Genomic DNA, 19,526 nt, shown 5'->3' with positions numbered 1-19,526 from the left:
TCAGAACTTGACATGACCTCAGGGATGCTATATTACCAAATGTTCTGTAAAATGCACCAGACTGAGCACAGAAGCCACAGGCACAGATCAGGCACAAGTGCTGCAGCACATTAGATTCCACTGGAAAAAATAAGTGACCTGGTTACTCAGAGCATTTTTTATCCCTGATGCTGAGATTAGTTCAGAGTATGTTGCTAAATCAGGTAAGCAAATTACATTTATGGGGTCGTGAGGGAATTGCTGGGAGGGCAATATGAATTTCAGAAAAATTTATTTTGCTGGTTTTGTCCACATCTACCCTGAGGGCAGATGAGCCTGGGGGGGTGTGTTAATTTGTAGGGCCCATCCAGAGAAGTTTTGAAGCACCAAGATCCTCCCAGCTGCTCTCCCATGGGAGTGGGGTGGGCTGGGCTAGCCTGGTGTTTTCCACAATCTCACATAGGAGCCAGCCTGGTGTCCATGTGCAGCCCCAACATGGGGACAATGTCACCTGCTCTGAGTGTGAATCCCTCAGTGAATCCCTCTGGCCAAACCCCCAAGCACTACCCAAAGTGTTTAAGCCTCTGCATCGGAGCTGCTGGCAGAAGCAGGAGGAGATATCCCCGCTGCCTTCAGCCAGAGTAGCTCCGGCCCCTGGGAGAAACATGGATGTTCCTCCAGAGGTGGAAGGCTCATCAGCCCTATTTCCACTCCCAACCTCCATCCCAGGAACTGAGGAATATAATTTTATTAAGTGATTCCCTAAATTCATCAGGGCTGCATCTTTTCTTTTATGGGCAAGGAGAAGTGTCCATGTCTGAAGGGAAAGCAAATGTGTGGAGCTCTGTGGTTTGCAAACACCTTTAACTCTTCAGTGCACACAATGAAAGGCCCCTGAGGAAAGGCACAATCCTCTGGTCTAAACAAAGCTTCTAAAAAAACTTTGTTACCTTTATGATTACCTTTCAATGCTCCCTTAGCTTCTGAACTGACTGTGCAAGAGAAAAGATTAAAAATAAAGGCAAGAATAATGGATGTATAAAATTAAGGATCCCAAGTACTCAGAAATTGCTCCCTGGTTGGTTTTGTGGGCTTCTGGCAGTGCTTGCCTCTGTGAAAACAGCTGAACCTGGAGGAGCTCAGTGCCAGCAGTCAAGAAATAAGACAAATAACAAGCAGTTCCTCTCAGGGTGAATTTACTTCCTCTGCTGAATCACAGCTGGATCCTACTCATCTCTTATGATCACCAATGAGCCTGTGGGCACACTGGTGTGCTCTGCCACCCAGTACAAACAGCCCCAGCACACAGCCCTCCTTGTTAAATTTCCTTCTGTCACAGCCTCCTGGGGTCTTCATGGCTGAGCTCATCCATAACTCCCCAGACATATTAGTGCTGTGCCCTGGGGTTTCTGCTGCTTTCACTTTGATTTCCCCTGTGCCTCATCCATTTCATGCCACTGAGAGGGATTCACAGTCTGTCTCCCCCCATGCCACTTTTTCTTCTGCTTCTTGCAGCAGTGAATTCTTAAGGAAAAAATACCTAGAAATGCTGAGCTGCTGCCCAAGAACTTTGGCTGTGGTGATGTGGATGCTTCAGCACTCAGGTAGTGGCCTGCCAGCAGCCTTGCACTGAAAACCCATCACTCCTCTGCAAACTGGGAGCAGCAGGAGGGCTGGCCATGCTCTAGGAGGGAGGGCTGGCCTTGTCCTCTCACATTCAGCCCCAGTGAAGCCTCTGGGACTCACCCCACTGGTCACAGCAAGCCCAAGGCTTGCAGCAGCAAAGCAGCACCGTGCAGTTGGGCATGATCCCCCAAGACTGGATCTTATTGTGGGTTATTCCTCCTGGAGGACTTGGGATCTTTTCTTTCTAGCACTTACTTTGTGGCTCTGTAATGCTTTGCAAGCAGATCTAGATGTGCACCCATTTATTATTAATAACCAGAGCCATCATGTGAAAATACAAAAGCATCCAGAGTGCAGAGGCAGCTGTGCTGCTGAGCAAAGCATGCTGCCAGCACTGGGACTGATCTCACCAGCCCTGCAGACTGCAGCTCTGCAGCTCTGGCCTGCATGCTCAAAATGCGACTTTTCTGATGTGCTTTCCAAATTACTCATTGCAGCCCGTACAACCAACTTCCCAAAGAGCAGCATGTGTTGAATCTGTCTTTCAAAATAAGTTTTGCTGAGGTGCTCTTTGGGCATCAGTCACAACCCCTACCCTGAGTGCTGGTTTTTGGGAAGCAGCAGCTCTGAGGGTAACAGAAAGGCTTTTCTCAGGATCAGTGCTGGGACAGCTCTGCTGGCTGCCGAGGTCTCTGCTGGCATCTGCTGGATACAGGAATCAACTCCAGTGCTGAAAGAGAGGCAGCAATGGGGTATTTCAAACTCCTGAGCTCTCCCCGTTCTGGTGATTGATGGCAGCTATTACAGCCCATCTGGCTGTCACTTGTAAATACTGCTAATTGGACTGCTAATTGTTCACAGCTCCTAAGTTATGCACACAGCATTTGCTTTGAACGGAGGCTTCATCCACAGATTAGGAAGGGAGTGGAAAATAACTACTTGAATGAATCTGATGATTAAATCAGCAGGAAAACTACCACTGCATGCAGTTGGAGCAGTATGTTCTGAAATGCTTGTCATTCATCAAGACTTAATGTTTTCCTTCTAAGATATAATGCATTAGTTCAGTCAGTGGCATGTTATTATTGCCAAATAGTAAGGTACTCTTAAACTGAGGGTTTAAATATGCTGCAAAGTCAACAAGAGACTGAAGAGCTCAAAGACTCACTTTTAATTTGCTTTTGACTGCACTTGTCTGCAGTATCCAGGGCTGAACTGGCCTTCAAATCACTCAAACTCCTCTTTCTCCTCTGCTGAGTATCCTGCACAGAATAATCCACATGATTTTTGGTTTGCTAAAATACGTCCCTATATCCTTGAGCAAATAAAATTTGTGCAATTTGCTTTGTCCAGGCTCATCTCAAGGGAGGAAAAAGGACAGAAGCTGGAGGGTTGGAGCCTCAGAGCCAGTTTTGTAGTGTCTAAAACATCAGTGTCTTCCTGCCTTCAGAGAAAGGGGATCTCTAAGTGGGGTGACACCAGCACAGGCATGTGGGAGATGTGATGTCCCATAGTGGCTTGGCCAGAATCCACCTGCTGCAATGTTTTCTCACCTAAGAACAAGCAGCTGCAACCACAGAGGGCAGAGTTTTCAGATCTGGAGTAAAACAGTGGCTTAATCCACTGGTTTCTTTCTCCCAGATGAACACATGAAGCCATTGAGAGGTGCAGGGACAGATCTTCTCACTCACTCTGGTGCTGGGTGACAGGCAGCAACCTTCAGCAGAGCTGGGACACAGCAGCATTTCAAGGATTGTTTTGGCAGGCAACCTGCAGCCTTTGGTTTGGTTTAGTTAAGACCATTTGGTTGTATTTTTTAAAACATACTTTTAAAACTGTGGCTGTAGAGACCTGACTGGTTCAACAGTGCTGTGATGTGAGGAGTGTTTAGCCAGGAGAAAAGGAGATTTGGAAGGAACTTCTCTACAATTACCTGAAGGGAGGTTGTAGACAGGTGGGGTTGGTCTCTTCTCCCAGGTAACAATAACAGGACCAGATGAAATTGCCTCAAGTTGTACGAGAAGAGGTTTAAATTGGGTATTAGGGAAAATATCTTCACAGAAAATGTTGCCAAACACCTGTACAGGCTGCCCTGGGAAGTGGTGAAGTCACAATCCCTGGAGGCATTTAAAAGACGTAGGTGTGGCACTTAGGGATGGGTTAGTGGTAGATTTGGCAGCGCTGGGACTTGATCACCTAAGAGGCCTTTTTCAACTGAAATGATTCTATGATTCTGTGATTATGAGGAGCACAGGCCAGGGACAGCTTTGAAACACAAGCTGGCTCTCTACTGAAGCTGCAGCTGCAGGTCCATGTCAGAAAGGATCAGGTCAAGAATCTCCCCTTGCTACAGCCCAAGTTAGCTTTTCACAGAAATGTGCCAGTTTGTGATGCCTCCAACCCACAGCCAGCTGCCCTCCTTCAATTCCTCACATACAAGACTAACATGCACCAGCCTGAGCTTGTTAAAAAGATGTTGAAACCTGTGTTAAGCAGCTTCACCACCACTTTCCTAGAAAGCTGTGTTACTTCCACTCTCCCAGTGCAGCTCCTTCAGTCCTGACACCGCCAGTCCTTCCCTTGCCATACCTGACTGCCACAGAGGAACTTCCCTGGCCTGTGGTACATCAAATCAGTAGAAAAGGAAACCAGTATGAAAAAGAGGGAACCAGTGGTTGTTCAGAGCCTGAGTCAGCTGGGATGGTGGGGACAGAAGGGACAGGGAAGGCGGCCAGAGCCAGGCACTGAGGGGAGCAGCACCACCCTTTCCAGGGGCTTTCATGCATGATCAATTATCCCCCACCACCCTCCTTGTTACCACCTGCAGCTACCCAGGTAAGGGTTCAATCCAATCCCATCATCCACAACCACCCCTTTCCATTTACACTGAGCCAGGCACTGCTGTGCCAGGAATTCCTCTCCTGCCCTTCCAACAAGCCACCCGTGTCAAGCAGCTCCTGTGAAGAGCTATGGGCTTTCTGCACAGCTTCTTTCTGAAACACAGCAAGGGAACACTGCTCAACCTGCAAAATCCAGTAGCTGCAGGGCAAATTAGCAGTGCTGAGTAGTCAAGGGTCAGATTTTCCCTCACGGGCTTCAGGAGCATCAGAGAAGAAAGTTACAGCAATGCTTACAGCACAGAAAGCAGCTGCATTAAAATTTCACAATTAGTTCTCTCTGCTATCATCCATCTGGCAATATTTTACAGGAGTTCCCTTCCCAAGGCTGGCCTGAGAATGATGCCAGGCTGAGACACTTTCATTTCCTGCATAAAAGACAATTTATTTCTTCACTTACAAAATAATGATAGAGTGTTCACTTGCGTCACAAACAGCTGAAAAATCCAGTAAAACCAAAACACTGTATTTTTAAAGCCTGTACAAGGAAAAACACTGTCTTCACACTAAACTCTGACAAACAAAGGCCAAATCTTCATTTCAGATTCAAAATACTAATTTAAGGCTTTGGACCCTTGAACAAAAAGATTACACTGATAAATTTGTTCAAATTTATGCTGTGCAATTGCATTTTCATTACGTTATTTTCCTTTTTTTTTTCCCAACAGCAAACAGCTGCTTTTTAAATATTTTATTCCAGTGGATTGCTGCCATCAATACAACAATATCTGTTCTGTGCATAAACATTTTCACATGCTGCAGAGCACACAGAGAACACATGGTATTGCTTTGCCTCTCCTTTCAGACACTTCCCTCACACAGCTCCTCTAATTATGGTAAAACCCTTGGAGATGAGAGACACTCTGGATGAGCTCAAAAAGAAAACATACATCTTGTGCACACCACAGTTTACGCCCACACCCTTTTCAGTCAGTCTGAGGAACTCGTTTTTCTCATATTCATAGTATTTTACGTTGACCATACCTGCAAAGAAAGAGAAAAGGCCCCTGAAATTCTGACACCTGAGGTATTACCTTCCTTTCCTTCCCTCCCAGTATCATACATCTTCCCTTTCACAATTACTTTTCTTGTTATGCTTCAGTTTAAATTAAAAAACCCCAAACATATAAATAGATCACTTTTTCAGCCCGTCCTACAGTCTGTGACTTTATGACTGTTGGCACTTCCACATATAACAGATAAAAGCAACATTTTCCTGCCATGATGCGTTTTTTCACAGTGTGGTGTTTTCAGAGTGGCTTCCAGCTGTCAGTGCTCAGCTTTCAGTTGCTTTTTTGGCACTTAACAAACAGCTCCCACAGTCATTCAGTCACTTTGGGCTGCTTTGGTGTGTCAGCCTCGAAGCTTCACAGTGGCACTTTCTGCAGGTCTGGAGCAAACACTGTCCTCTTCTCGCAGCTGAGCTCTGCCTTGGCTGGGCTCGGTGGCTGTCACCGATGCATCCATCAGGCCTGCTGAAAAGGAAGGGGCATTCCCCTTCCCTGTGGAGCTCCTGCTGCTCGCAGATGGGGTCACCAAAGCAGAGCTCACACAGTGGAGAGGAAACACAGTCCCATCACACATTCCTGGTAATCCGGCTGCAAAGGGCTCCAAGCAGCAGGACTTTCTTCAGGGAGGAAACCCGGGGCCAGACGCCTCCATGCCGGTCCCCCAGCCCTTCAGAGGCTGGTGTCGATGGCGCCGGCTCTGGCCTTCAGGGTGGCCTCAGAGGCAGTGTCCGGCTGCCCATCCCGACAGAAGAGCACAGCGGGAGTCTTGCAGGCCCACATGGCCACCTCTCCCCCGCTGGCCGGGCTGGACGAGGAGATGGCGCTGCCCGGGGGCCCGCTGTGCCGATTGATGTAGCGTTCCCGGACCCGCTCAGCCCGGCTCCGCGGCTCCGGCTGGCGGCCCGGCACCGACAGGTAGGCGACCATGTTGTTCCTAGTCCTGTAGCCGCCCTCCCGGCTGCGCCGCAGCAGCACCGAGATGTTGGGGTTACGGGCGGCGTAGATGAGGGGGTTGATGGCGCCGTTGGCCCAGGCCATCCCGCTGGCCACGGCGTCCATGGTGGGCGAGAAGGGCAGGCGGCCGGCGGCGGCGGCCAGCCCCAGGATGCAGTAGGGCCCCCAGCAGCAGATGATGGAGACGATCATGATGAGGACCGTGGTGGCCGTGCGCATCTCCCCGTAGGCGCGCAGCAGGTGCCCGTAGGTGGTGAGCGGCCGCACACGGCTCTCGGCCAGCCGCACCGCCCGGCAGATGTTGAAGTGGCAGAAGCACATGACGGCGAAAGGCAGGAGGTAGCAGAGCACGATGAGGGCGGCGCCATAGGGCGGCCCGAGCCGCGAAGAGCCCCACGGCAGCACGTAGACGCAGCGGTAGGCGCCGGGACGGGCTTCGCGACGGCCCTCGCCCGCCAGCCCGTACCAGGGCCCGGCCAGCGCCAGGGCGGCCAGCCAGACCGCGGCCAGCAGCTGTGCGGCGCGGCGCCGGCCCATCTTGTGCCGAGGCTGGCGGACGATGGCACAGTAGCGGTCGAAGGAGAGCAGGGCCATGGTGAGCGTGGCGGCGATGCCCAGCCCGGCGTGGAGCGCGGCGCTGGCCAGGCACAGGCGCTGCCCGAAGAGCCAAGCGCCGGGCGGGCGGCTGAGCAGGCTGAGGAAGGCCAGCGGCAGGCAGAGCAGGGCGCCCAGCAGCTCCGACAGCGACAGCGACAGCACGAAGGCGTTGGTGACCGTGCGGAGCTGCCGGTGCCGGGCGATCACCAGCACCACCGCCCCGTTGCCCAGAGCCGAGAGGGCGAAGATGAGTAGCAGCGCGGCCGCTTGCGAGGCCAGCGCCGCCGCCGACCACCCCGCCGTCCCCGCCGCCGCCGCCCCGCCGCTCTCGTTGCCGCCGCCGCCGCCGCCGCGGGAGAGGTTGCCCGGCACGGCCGCCGCCGGCTCCATGCGCAGCCTCATGGCCCGGCCCCGCCGCGGCTGCGGAGGCCCCGCCGCTCCCGGCCCCCCCGGCCGCTGACGTCGCTCGGCCGCCGTTGCCCGGGGAACCGGCCCGGCCCGGCCCAGCCGGACCCGGCGGCGGCGGAGCGGAGCCCTTACAGACGGGCAGTGGGGCCGGGGGAACGCAGCCCACAGCGGGACCATCCTCTGGGTCCCCACAGATGTGCTCCCCGGGCAGCACCGGTCAGCGCCTCTCCCCGCACAGCCCCCAGCCCATCGCGGAGAACCAGCTACCCGCAGACTCTCAGCTGGAGGCCAGGACCATCACCCTGACTCACCAGGCTGGAGTTTGAGGGACCATCAGGTGTAAGATTGAGGATCAGGCCAGGGACCCCATCGTGGGCAGCAGGACCTTTCCTCCCACTCTCATCCATGCTTTAACTGCCTGCTCCCACCTGAAAATTTTCTTAAGGAAGGGGTACAGAATAGGTGATGAAGGATGCATCCCAATTAACACCTGAAGAACCTCCAAACATCCTGTGCTGGCTTTGCGACTTGCTGTCCAGCTCTTTTCAAGGAGCCAGGCTGGGGGGCTGATCAGAAGGAGATGCCCAGAAGATGAAAACACATGGCAGAGTGTGTGTCACTTCTTGTCCTCCTGGACCAGAGGCTGTATGGGACTTAAAAGGGAGTTACAGGAAAGCTGGGAGCAGAAGCCCCTGACACCATCCTAAAAAACCTCTACTGGCAGTTCAGCAGTTGCATAAATCAGAGGATTTTTGTTTCCTCCTGCTACAAAGTTATTTTCAAGCTGACAGAAGAAATTCCTCCCAGGCTTTTCTGTGCCAACCTTATCTAAGTTCACCAGTATACACCCTTCTGCTGCATGAACTTCCATGGGATGATCATTCTCATTTTCATCTCATTTTAACAAGTGCCAGTTCCTCCCATGAGTGTCTTCATTTAACAAGCACCATTTTATCCAGAGACACAGTGGAAGTGACAGGCCACCAGAGGTCTAAAGGTCTGTTCCTGCCACTGCAAATGCTTGGTTTTTCCCTGGAGGGACTCTGGCAAAGCAAGCACTGACTGCACTCTGCTGCACAAGCTGCCCCTGGACTGGGACAAAATCAGTAAGTAATTAGCAGTCAAAGGTTGTAGTGGCTCAGACTTTCAAACAGAGCTGCTCCTGTTGAAAGTTAACCACAGGGTATTTGCAGCCAGTGGTCCAAGATAAGCAAGAGAGGAAGGCTTAGGGAAGCAGCACAGCATGGACAATCAGCAGGAACACAGGAAATTCTGATCAAATACCTGCATCCAGCCCCAGGATGCAGGAGAGCTCTGGTGGGGTGAAATGAGTGAGGAAGGGGTTGTCTGGACAGGCTGAGCAGGGAAGCTGGGGCATGAGACAGAGCAGCACAGCTGGCTGAGCAGGAGACAAGAGCTAGCAATTCAAACCCAGAATCATGACATACTCAGCAGAATCTGTGCAAATTGAGCTCTGGGAGTGAAAACAAGGAAAATGGCAGAGTTTTGAGCTTGCATTTAATAGAAATCTAATTTTGAAATTCATAATTTGCAGACATAGAGAAGGCACATAAATCTGAAGGCAGCTCTCCAAGATCAGCTCAGTTTTCTGTGAATTATGGGTAAGAAAAAGAAGAAGGAAAATACTACAGCATCTCAGAGCAGCTTGTAAATGCTAGTCACAGTGCACCCCATATGCTAATCACAACAGGGCAACAAGCCTGTTATCCTGAAATGGGACAAATGCTGCCACACCACCCAAGGCTGCTCCTTTTGCAACATGTGGAGAAGCAAAACAGAAATTCATGGGCAGGAGAAGCACAGCACCATCAGTGAGGCTTTGCCACCATCTGTGACTTGGGTCATTTGAAGAAGAAGCCGTGTTTCAGTGGGTCCTCCTCTTCCACAGTGAAGGTGGCTGTGCCCATGTAAAAGGCTTCTCCTGAAACTTCCACAATGACAGCGTTGTAGTTCCCAAACCTGGCCTCCTGCAGAGGGATCAGGATGAGGATAGAGGCAACAGAAGGTTCTCCACTCTCCCAACCCCATAGAATTCCAGTGCTACCTGACATTTATGCAGACACCCCTGCCCTGGTACATCCCAAAGCAGCCACACAACACAACAAGGCCCTAAAATCCTTTTAGTGCCAGGTTTGTGGGAGGGCAGCAAGACCCACAGGCACCTCCCTACTTCCCTACACCCTTCCCTAGGCACAGAAAGGCTTTTCTGGTTCCCCACTGAGCACATTTCCAGCAGCCCTTGAGACAGGGGGAAAGTCCAGCACCAGCCACTTGCCTTCACTGCCTTCCCAGTGAACAAGGAGCCCGTGGTGCTGCTCCGGAAGGTTCTGCTCTGGTCCAGCTGGATGAGTCCCTTATGGTACTGCAGGGCAATGCGAGCTGTCACCCCCGAACCTGTCGGACTTCGGTCAACCTACAGCAGAAGGGATGAACCAGCTCTACATTTTGGGGTTTAATACAAAATGAGATTGCTCCCCACAGTTCTCTCTGTCACCCTTACACTTCACTCAGGGGAAACCCCCCCAGCCCAGCGTTTTGTAGAGAATCCAGATACATCACAACTGAGAAGGAAAAAAGAAGCAGGTTTGGGCTTCTGGACTGCGGTGGGCTTTGGCACAGTTAGGGATGGATGATCTAATAAACACTGAGGCTATTTAGGAGCAGCTGAAATCTTCCCAGCATCATCTCTAAAGGACTGAGAGGGGCTGAGGTCACCTGCCCCATTCTCATACCTCAAGGCAAGATTAGTTCTCCTTACCAGAGAAGGGGGCTCCTGGCCAGCCTGGTTTTTAAAATCTCCAAAACCACAGTGTTGGCCAGCTTCTGAGGTGACCTGTCCCAGTGCTCCACAATCCTCACTGCTGGGAAGTCCAACCAAAACTTCCCCTGCTATTTGTGTGATACCTTATGCACTGCAGACAAGAACAGAATTTTAACACCCCATTTCTCTCCTGTTGTTCATCCTCAGCAGATATTCCCTGGATTAGGACTTTAGGGACATGTACTATGCTGGGATCCTGTCTCAGCTCCTGAACTCCTGGAAAATTCCAATCAACAAGTTTTGGGTATGAATCTTTTTAAAATGCCACCACCTGAGGTGTGCAGAAGTATTTCTGCTATTAGGAGCAAAACCAGAATGTGTGCATCAACAGTTCTCCAGAGACATAACAGCAGCACAAGCAATCACTACCCAAACTAAGAACCAGAACAGTCTCTCTCCTTTGCAGTGGAATCTAAGGGACAAAGGGACAATTGTGGTGCTTCTTGTGCCTGAGAAGAGCCTGTTTCTGTACCTGTTCATCTGCAAACACACAGATGTTGGTGGTGGGCTCCTCACTAAAGGCATCTTTCCCGTCCGTCAGTATGGTGCCGTAGAGGAAAGCCAGGTCTTCACTCTCAGGGTGATGAAGCTTGAACTGTGAACAGCACAGAGAGGGTCACAAATACACACAACAGCAGCAATGTGTGCAGTGCAGCTTCTGTGAGACCAGAGGAAGGGGACAAGGCCACGTGGCTGCGTTTCCACTTCTGCTTCACAGGTAACAGAGAGAAGTAGGAAGGCTCCTTCTCCTGTCCTTGTAAGGACTGAAATTCAGCATGGGGCTGGAAGGATGGGACTCTCCCACTATCCTGAGCTGGTGTGGGGCACTCACCCCAGAGGGAACATGCTCGGATACCACAGTGCTCATCCATACCTGTTTCTTCACTGCTTCTGTCACTGCACTCGCTGCACTGACAAGGTCTCTGGTCTTTGAAGAGCACACATCAAGGCCCAGCTGCTCAGCGCTGAGGAAGGCATAGAAGGTGCCACCGTAGCCAATGTCAACCACCACCTTCCCATGGCCAGGGACATCAATGGCCAAGTCTGAGCAGAGAAAGGGAGGAAGGTGAGGAGGCAAAACTGCTGAGCCACGGGCTTGCATACAGAGTGAAGAAACACAGCCACATGCGAGGGCAGTGGACAGGGATGATAACTTCAGTACTCCTATGGCACCTTACAGCATCCCTGATGACCTCTGAAGAACAGTGGGACTAGGGAGACAATTGCCAGACGCCCCTCAGCCAGACCACCAACCCCCCCCAGAACACGCAGCGGTCCCCACCGGTGGCGGCAGCGAAGGCGGGCACGCTGTGGAAGCGCACGGGGTTGCCGCTGCGGCGGCCGTCCCAGGGCACGAAGGCGGTGACGGGCCCGCAGGGGCAGCGCAGGCGGACGGCGGTCTCGGGGCGGGTGGGCGCCGGCACCAGCCCGTAGTCGAGGGCGAAGCGGCCGAGGGCCATGACGGCGTGGCCGCACATGGCGCTGTAGCCGGCGCAGTGCAAGAACAGCGCCGCCAGGTGCGCGCCGTCCGCGGCCCTCCCGCCGCGCACCACCACGGCCCCGTACATGCCGGCGTGGCCGCGCGGCTCGTGCATCAGCGCCCGCCGCACGTGGTCGTGCCTGGCCGCCACCTCCCGCCGCAGCGACAGCAGCGACAGCCCCGACGCCGCCGCTCGCTCCGCCGCCTCCAGCCGCGGGATGATGCGCAGCGGCTCGCCGCCCGTGTGCATCTCCACCGTCTGCAGCACCATGCCCGAGGGCGAGTGCGGCGGTAGCGCCCGTCCCGCTCCGCCGCTGTCGCTGTCACTGTCACCGCCGCCCTGCGCCGCCATCGCGCCACCACCGCCACAGGCCACACCCCGGGAGACCACGCCCACAAACGAAAACACGCCTCATTTGGGATACCCCAACCCGAGGCCACGCCAATGTCTCGCCCACCCAATTGAAATTCCGCCTCATGACCACGCCCATGTCAGTAACCACGCCCAAACCGAGCCCACGCCCTCCTGAGTCCCGCCCCTTCGCGGTCCCGCCCCGCATTCCCGGGCGGAGCCGACCCGCGGCGGAAGCGGAAGTTCCGCGGCGGAAGTACCGGGGCCGCGGTTGCTGGGTTACCGCGATGTTCCGCGCCGGTAGGACGGGCCGGGATGGGGCACCGGGACTGGGCTGGGAATGCGGGTGGGGGCGTGGATGGGGTTGAGGGTGTTGTCAGCGGCTGGAGCGGGCCGGGACTGGCGTTCGGTGTCTCTCCCGGTAACGTGGCCCGCGCTCTCCCCGCAGCTGTGGACATCCAGCCCGCCTGCCTCGGGCTGTACTGCGGCAGGACCGTGCTGTCGGTGAACGGCTCCGTGGAGACCTACGGGGACTGCGGGGTGAGTGCGAGGCTCGGCCCGGTGCGGGATGGCTCAGGCGGGGCCCGCCGGGAGCCCCAGCCCGGCCCTGCGGGTCGGTAACGGGGGCTGCTGTGGCGAGAACGGCTCCCTGACCGAAACAGGAGCTGCACCGTGACACGAGGTGCTGTACCCGAGCTGAGTGGAGGGGCTGGAAAAGCTGACACAGAACGGGATGGTGTGGAGAGCTGTGCTGGAATGAGTCCTTGTGCACGCCGGTTTTATTGGAGTGCTGAGGAAGAGCCAGACCCAGGAAGGGTGGGATGAAGCTGGAGAGCTCTGGTTGTGAGCAGCCTGGTGAGAGAGCTGAGATGAAAGGGAGTGGTATGACAGCAGGAGAAGAGAATGGAGGCTTGCATGAAAGCTTTTAATCATGCTTTATCCTTGTTTATATTAAAAGAGAAGAGCCAGAGAGAGCAAGTGTAAGCTGAGAAATTCCTGGGGTTATTGTGTCATCTCTTTAAAAATCTGGTCTATGTTTTGCCCCAAGCTGTTTTTCCATTAACTGCAGTGATGGTGGGATTCTCAGTCCAACCTCTGCCTTCTGCAGGTGTGTCCTAGAGGCCAAAGAACCGATGACCACAAAATCTGCAGGGAGTGTTTGGGATCTCCAGACCGCTATGACTGGCTGTACCTCGGCTTCATGGCCATGCTGCCCCTGGTTTTACACTGGTTCTTTATTGAGTGGTATTCTGGAAAGAAAAGGTTTGTGTACCCTTTCTCTAGATGAGTTGTTTAAAATGGGAAATATTTTATCCATGAGTGATCAATCTGAGATGCTGAATTGAGCTGTCCAGCAGCTCTTATAATCCTAGACTGGTTTGGGTTGGGTGAAAACCTTAAAGATCATCCAGTTCCAATTCTCTCTCATGGGCAGGGACACCTTCCAGCAGACCAGGTTGCTCAGAGCCCCATCCACCCTTGTTGTTGATTGAGCTGATATGGTTGCACAGAAGTTGAGAGCAGCTGTGGGAGGGTTTATTTACAAATGTGAGTGTCCTGCAGGGCACCCTGTCCAGTCACTGCCCTCAGGGCATGGTCTGTACCTCTTTAATGTGGCAGTGCACAGTCCAGCTGGCAGTTTGGGCTGGATTTGGTTTCCCAGCAGACAGCAGCAGCATGTTGTATCATCCCCTGTCCCCTGGGTCAATATCAGTAGGGCTGCACAAGTGCAATGAGAGGATGGGTTTGAGTTTTCTCTTTAGGAATATGTATTCTGGGTTTGGCTCTTGATAGCAGAGCTGCTGTGGCCTTTACATCAGGGAAGTTTTGTAAAAAAGAGGTTTAAATCCACAGCTGCATGTGGCCATTAGGTGTTAGACTGGAGTTTTTTGAGGAGTGATGGCTCTGGAGCGTACTGAGCTGTCCATGGCAGGGGGTTGGAACTCAATAGTCTTTTAAAGTCCCTTCTAACTCAAATCATTCTGTGATTCTATGAGCACTGAGCAGGTAGGGGACTGGGAATGTTTAATATTTGAATATTTACCATCTTCAATGAGGATCTACAGCTTTGGCAATTCTGGTTATATCACAAGCAGCAATGTCACCCCTTCTGAGACGTGTGGTGCGTCACCCTCACCGCTCTTTTCTTTTACACACTAAACCACCTGAGATTATCAAAGAGCTTCCACACTGACTAGGTTTTAACTCTGCAGAAGGCTCTGTGGGATTCCAGGGCTGTTGGGATTTGCAGGAGCTGGCAGCATGGTGTGGGAACCCAGGAAATTCCTCTGGCTCCCCTGGAGGACTCAAGACCCTGTCAGGGGGCTTGGAGACCTTGGCACAGAGCCCAAGACCCCTCTGCATTTGATCTTGACCCATGGGAAAAACAATTATCAACCTTTATATGAAGAATTAAAAGTCAAAAGAGTTTAAGTAGAATAAAAGTTAGTTTGTCACAAGGTAAAAAATAGATTTTTGAGGTTTTTTAGAATGGGGGTTCAGGGGGCAAGATGGAGGAATCTGGGTGTGTCCAGACTTTCTTCTTGGCCTCCATCGGCAATGGGTGATGTCACATCGGGTGATGTCGGCATTTTTAGATTGGTTTAGAGTAGAAGCTCACTGTCTAACATAGGTGATAGGTATTGGGAAGTTACAGTAAATAATATACAAGTAGTTTTTAGTATAAAAGGTAACACTGCCCCAAGGACAGGCAGTGTGCCTCAACCCGACCTGCCAGACAGACCAGAGCGTCAGAGAAAGAATTTTATAGATAAGAAACAATAAACAACCTCAAGAACAAGAATAGAAGAGTTCTGATTCCTTTGGCTGCCAGGCTGGGAAAGGAGACTTCCTAAGGCACCTCGGGGTGGCTGTGACCAGCAGAGATTCCGAGAGCCTGGCAGTGATGGTGCTGTTGTCCCGCAGCTCCAGCGCGGTGCTGCAGCACCTGACGGCGCTGCTGGAGTGCGGCGTGGCGGCCGTGGTGACGCTGCTGCTCAGCGACCCCGTGGGCTCCCTGCACATCCGCTCCTGCCCCGTCAAGAAGCTCTCGGACTGGTACACCATGCTCTACAACCCCAGCCCCGACTACATCACCACCGTGCACTGCACCCACGAGGCCGTGTACCCCCTGTGAGTGTGCACCCCCTGTCAGTGTGTGCCCTCCGTCAGTGTGTGCCCCCCTGCCAGTGTGTGCCCCCCTGCCTCTCCTCCAAGCTGCCAAAAGTGTTCAGGTAGAGCTGGGATCAATGGCAATCAATCCCCTGAATCTTTCGTGCATTCAGCTGTTTTACATAGATTTGGCAACACTTAATGATTTTCTGAGTAATCAAAGAAAGTGGCATAGCCCAGGCTATCACACAATCAGTTTAGTTGGAAAAGACCTCTGGGATCGAGTCCAACCCATGGCCCAACACCACCCTGGCACTGAATGCCAATTCCAGTCTTTCCAGATTGAAGATCATTTCCAGATTAAAGATCATTTCCAGATTTTAAACATTTCCAGATGTTTAACATCCCTAGAGATGGTGACTCCATCACCTCCCTGGACAGCACATTCCAGTATGTGATCACCCTTTCTGTGAAGAAATTCCTCCCGATGTCCAACCCGAACCTCCCCATGTGCAGTTTGAGACTATGTCCTATCAGCATGTCATGATGTAGCTTAAAACTTCCTTTTTTTCCTTTTTGTTTTTCTTTCCTTGGAAAGGAAATATCTTGACTGTTTCCCCTAAGGAAAAGTGAGCCCATCATTCTGTGTTTAAACCTTTTACCCATAAAGTCTCTAGAGTTCACTGCCTAACCCCAAATTCCTTGATTGTGACCTGAGTCTATGAGAAAACTGCACATTTTAAGGAGTTTTTCTTTTTCTCCAGGTACACCATTGTGTTTATCTATTATGCCTTCTGTCTCGTGCTGATGATGCTGCTGAGGCCTCTCCTGGTTAAGAAGATTGCCTGTGGTTTGGGGAGGTCTGACCGGTTTAAAAGCATTTATGCAGCTCTCTACTTCTTCCCCATCCTCACCGTGCTGCAGGCTGTGGGAGGAGGCCTCCTCTGTGAGTTCTGTCCTAAAAACACTCCTGAACACACCTATCAATGCACACTAAGAAAGGACTTGAGGGACAGAAGGAAGGGACACTTTCTGCTTTGGGTGTAAGGCTGTTGTTGAGGGTTATTTTGAGGAGTTTCACCAGGAAAGGTTGCTTGTTAGGAGCTCTGTCCTTCTGACCAGCACTGCTTTGCCTCAGTAGTGCTGTTAGATACTGTCCCTTTCCCAAAAAAAGAGGAGAGGGGGTGTGAGAGGAAAAGTACTTCAGAGTGAGCTAGTTCCACTTTTTTCTAAGGCAGAGTTTGTCCGATTTCGGAGATGGATTTCAGTGTAAATTTGGGGAGATTTTGGCTGTTTTTTGGTTTAGCTTCCAGCATTCTTGACACATTTGGAGAGGTGCCACAAAATCCCCACTCAGCCTGACTACTTTTCTCATTATCATTTCTTAATTTGTGGTGTAAGTGTTGAGTAACTCCACTGAGAAATAGCAGAAAACCCCAGAGGGAAGAGCTGTGCAGGTTGTGCTTGGCTGACCCTCACTGCTGTGCTTGTGTGGTGCCATGCTAAGAGGCAGCTAGAGCAGCTCAGTTTGCTTCACACCTGTGGAAAAACTCTCTGCTGAAGGATAAGCTGTGCCATTTTTTGCTGCTAACGTGTTGCATGTTTGTCTTTAGATTATGCCTTCCCATACATCATCCTGGTGCTCTCTTTGGTTACCCTGGCTGTGTACATGTCTGCTTCTGAAGTGGAGGTGGGTAAACATGTTTCCTGTGTTAAAAGAGTAAAAAAGACTTGAGTGAACAGAGACCACTTTGTCTCTTGCCTTTTCTCAGTGGTGTATTTTACATTTAAACTTCTTCCTTTATCACTTCCCCTCTTGGCTGGAGGAATCTCATGTGAGAATTCCCCCTCATGGTGCACTGAGTAGCTGGGTGTGTGCTGGAAGGGTTCAAACCCAGGAGGCTTCACATAGTTTTTGTGCTCTACCTGTCACACCTCTTAATTTTCATATGCTGGCTAACAGGTTGAATGCTAACAGGAAATTGTGTTTATTTTGCAAGTTTTTCAAGGATCTGTTCGTGAGGAAGAAAAGGCTCGTTGTCCTCTTCAGCCACTGGTTACTCCATGCCTATGGAATCATCTCCATTTCCAAACTGGATAAGCTTGAGCAGGACCTGCCTTTGCTTGCCCTGGTACCTGCCCCTGCTCTCTTCTACCTGATGACAGCAAAGTACACAGAGCCCTCACGGATCCTCTCTGAAGGTGGGAATGGACATTAAAAGGAGCCTGTGCCAACAACTCTGTCCCAGTGATCTGGATGAAGCAATTTTAGTGCTTGTTATGCTCTGGAAACTTTTATTTTCAAAAAGAAGTTGTTTATGTGCCAGACTTCTGGTGAAACACCTCTGGGTGAGACTGTATAATATTAAAAAGCTGCACTTTGTATTCTTCCTAAGTATCTGGTATAGATGGAAAGCAATGTCTTTTTATCTGTTTATCACTGTGAATTTGTGTAAAAAGCTTGTGACACATCCTAGTACGATGGTTTGCTTGTGTATTGTTCATTTCCTAACATGGTATTTGAATAAAACAATAGAGCCTGGTTTTCAATAGACTTTAATAAAAAAAAGTAGAGCTTTAATATACCAGAGAACTTCAGTTTTTCATCACATACTCTTAGCTTCTACCCCCCACCAGTGGAAACAGACTGTCTTCTTCCTTCCATCAAAAGATAAAACATGTGCATGAATCTTCATGATGTTTGAGTCTGACTGCTGGAGAAGAAATGCTCTGTAAAAGAAGAAGAAGAAATGCACTGTAAAATTCTCTGTAAGGTAGAGTTTGTGCTCTGTGTGCTTCATTTTTGGAGACCTTCCTGGAGAGCATTAACTAGATCAAAGATTTTCTTTTTTTGGCAGTTGGGTTAGTATTGGTCACCAAAACTTGATGCTGTAGAGAGTCTAGAGGAAGATGCAGAGCAGTGCTGAAGGGCCAAAACCAGAACCAAAAGTAAGATCCTCTCAAATTAAACTCTTTCACTGTATGAATCACTGGCTGTAATAGTGCATATTTGTATATGTCTGTGACAATAATGCTTTTTTCATTCTATCACCTGCCAGCACTGCTCAGGACAGAGTCTGCCAGGAGCTCAGAGGCTTTGAAAGGCATCACCTCAGCCAGACTGCCTTGAGTGTCACTCTCCTCCATGGAAGGTTTGTTTTTGTTACATCTGATATGCCCTTCCTCATAGCTTTATGTGATTTTTTTTTTATTTTCATGTGAAATGCCACTTGACAGGTTCACTGCACCTAAAAATTGTGTGCAAACAAAGTCACTCTTGCATGCAGAAGTGAGGTTTTATTTAGGCATTGAGGAAGTAATTGATCTTTAATCAAATACTGTCTGTACTGCTGTGTACAATGTTTAATTTGCACACACAGTGATCCAAAGGAGAGTTCTAAAAGTACTGGATTAAAATTCCTGTTAAAATACCACATCTAAGGACTTCATGTGTATTCCTGTGTGGACTATGTGTATTGGGTTTAAATGTTGTGCTGGATCTTGGGTTTAAATATTGTGCTGGATCTTGTTTTTAAAGAGAAGAGTACATATTTTGCTAGGTCTGGAAAACAGTTTTGATTTTGAAAACAGAATGAGGGATTCTATTGTAGGAGGGCAGTGCACCCCATGGACCTTGCCTGGCACCTCAACCACTGACCTTTCTGCTGGACTCCAGTGCTTTAGCCTTCAGCAAAACCTGGAATGTGAAATACAAATTAATGAAGTCTTTTATCATCTTCTCCCAGTGGCAATAGAAGAATTATAAATACATATATAATGGCAGCCATAGAAACAGCAGTGCAAATTGCTCACATGAAAATTTTAAAGAACATAAATTAACCACCCAGGTGGTGATAACCACCCAGTCACAAGCTGCAGGAGTTGAGGTCTGCTCATTTTATTTATCCTTTGTGGAAAAGCAAACACACAGTTCTGGGAAGATCAGTGATGCTCAGACTATTTGAAAGCTCCCTCACTGCTATTTTCACAGCTCTTCAGGAAGTGGAAGTTAAGGATGATGAAGGAAGTTAAGGAATACCTTAAAGCATTTCTGGTTCTTCACAGAATTCACAAAATTCACAGCATCACTGGGTTGGAAGAGACCTTCAAGACCATCGAGTCCGGCCCAGCCCCAACACCTCAACTCAGCCCTGGCACCCAGTGCCACATCCAGGCTTTGTTAAACACACCCAGGGATGGTGACTCCACCACCTCCCCGGGCAGAGCATTCCAGAACTTTATCACCCTTTGTGTAAAAAACTTTTCCTGA

The 19,526-nt window shown here is 50.7% G+C and overlaps 3 protein-coding genes across 3 annotated transcripts; 1 reads left to right on the top strand and 2 right to left on the bottom strand.

Annotated features, from left to right (window-relative positions):
- Positions 1–4,866: 4,866 nt before the first annotated feature.
- GPR135 (G protein-coupled receptor 135) lies at positions 4,867–7,465 on the bottom strand. Its single transcript, XM_059850542.1, has one exon. The coding sequence runs from the start codon at positions 7,463–7,465 to the stop codon at positions 6,182–6,184; it is 1,284 nt and encodes a 427-aa protein (XP_059706525.1). The 3' UTR covers positions 4,867–6,181.
- Positions 7,466–8,972: 1,507 nt separating this feature from the next.
- On the bottom strand, positions 8,973–12,178 carry L3HYPDH (trans-L-3-hydroxyproline dehydratase). The gene is made up of 5 exons (XM_059850541.1): positions 11,596–12,178; positions 11,188–11,357; positions 10,786–10,908; positions 9,768–9,905; positions 8,973–9,459 (listed from the first exon to the last, which is right to left on the bottom strand). Exons 1-5 carry the CDS (start codon positions 12,143–12,145, stop codon positions 9,334–9,336), a joined length of 1,107 nt encoding a protein of 368 aa, XP_059706524.1. The 5' UTR covers positions 12,146–12,178; the 3' UTR covers positions 8,973–9,333.
- A 171-nt stretch (positions 12,179–12,349) lies between these two features.
- On the top strand, positions 12,350–17,837 carry JKAMP (JNK1/MAPK8 associated membrane protein). The gene is made up of 7 exons (XM_059850540.1): positions 12,350–12,445; positions 12,594–12,685; positions 13,254–13,408; positions 15,071–15,277; positions 16,021–16,202; positions 16,870–16,946; positions 17,257–17,837. The coding sequence occupies exons 1-7, from the start codon at positions 12,433–12,435 to the stop codon at positions 17,473–17,475; spliced, it is 945 nt and encodes a 314-aa protein (XP_059706523.1). The 5' UTR covers positions 12,350–12,432; the 3' UTR covers positions 17,476–17,837.
- Positions 17,838–19,526: the final 1,689 nt, after the last annotated feature.

Source organism: Haemorhous mexicanus, chromosome 6 (genome assembly GCF_027477595.1).
Source record: "Haemorhous mexicanus isolate bHaeMex1 chromosome 6, bHaeMex1.pri, whole genome shotgun sequence".
Classification (NCBI taxonomy): Eukaryota; Metazoa; Chordata; class Aves; order Passeriformes; family Fringillidae; genus Haemorhous; species Haemorhous mexicanus.
The sequence above is the reverse complement of the archived record's forward strand: the minus strand, read 5'-3'. Positions and strand labels throughout refer to the sequence as shown.

Bases quoted from the DNA above. Each gene is read 5' to 3' on its own strand.
- L3HYPDH (XM_059850541.1), bottom strand. From the start codon at position 12,145: ATGGCGGCGCAGGGCGGCGGTGACAGTGACAGCGACAGCGGCGGAGCG. The intron at 11,358-11,595 runs GTGGGGACCGCT...TTCTCTGCTCAG, and splicing joins CGCCTTCGCTGCCGCCACCG to ACTTGGCCATTGATGTCCCT. The intron at 9,906-10,785 runs GTACAGAAACAG...CTTCTGCTGTAG, and splicing joins GTGTGTTTGCAGATGAACAG to GTTGACCGAAGTCCGACAGG.
- JKAMP (XM_059850540.1), top strand. The intron at 12,686-13,253 runs GTGAGTGCGAGG...TGCCTTCTGCAG, and splicing joins AGACCTACGGGGACTGCGGG to GTGTGTCCTAGAGGCCAAAG. The intron at 16,947-17,256 runs GTGGGTAAACAT...TTATTTTGCAAG, and splicing joins TGTCTGCTTCTGAAGTGGAG to TTTTTCAAGGATCTGTTCGT.
- GPR135 (XM_059850542.1), bottom strand. From the start codon at position 7,465: ATGAGGCTGCGCATGGAGCCGGCGGCGGCCGTGCCGGGCAACCTCTCC.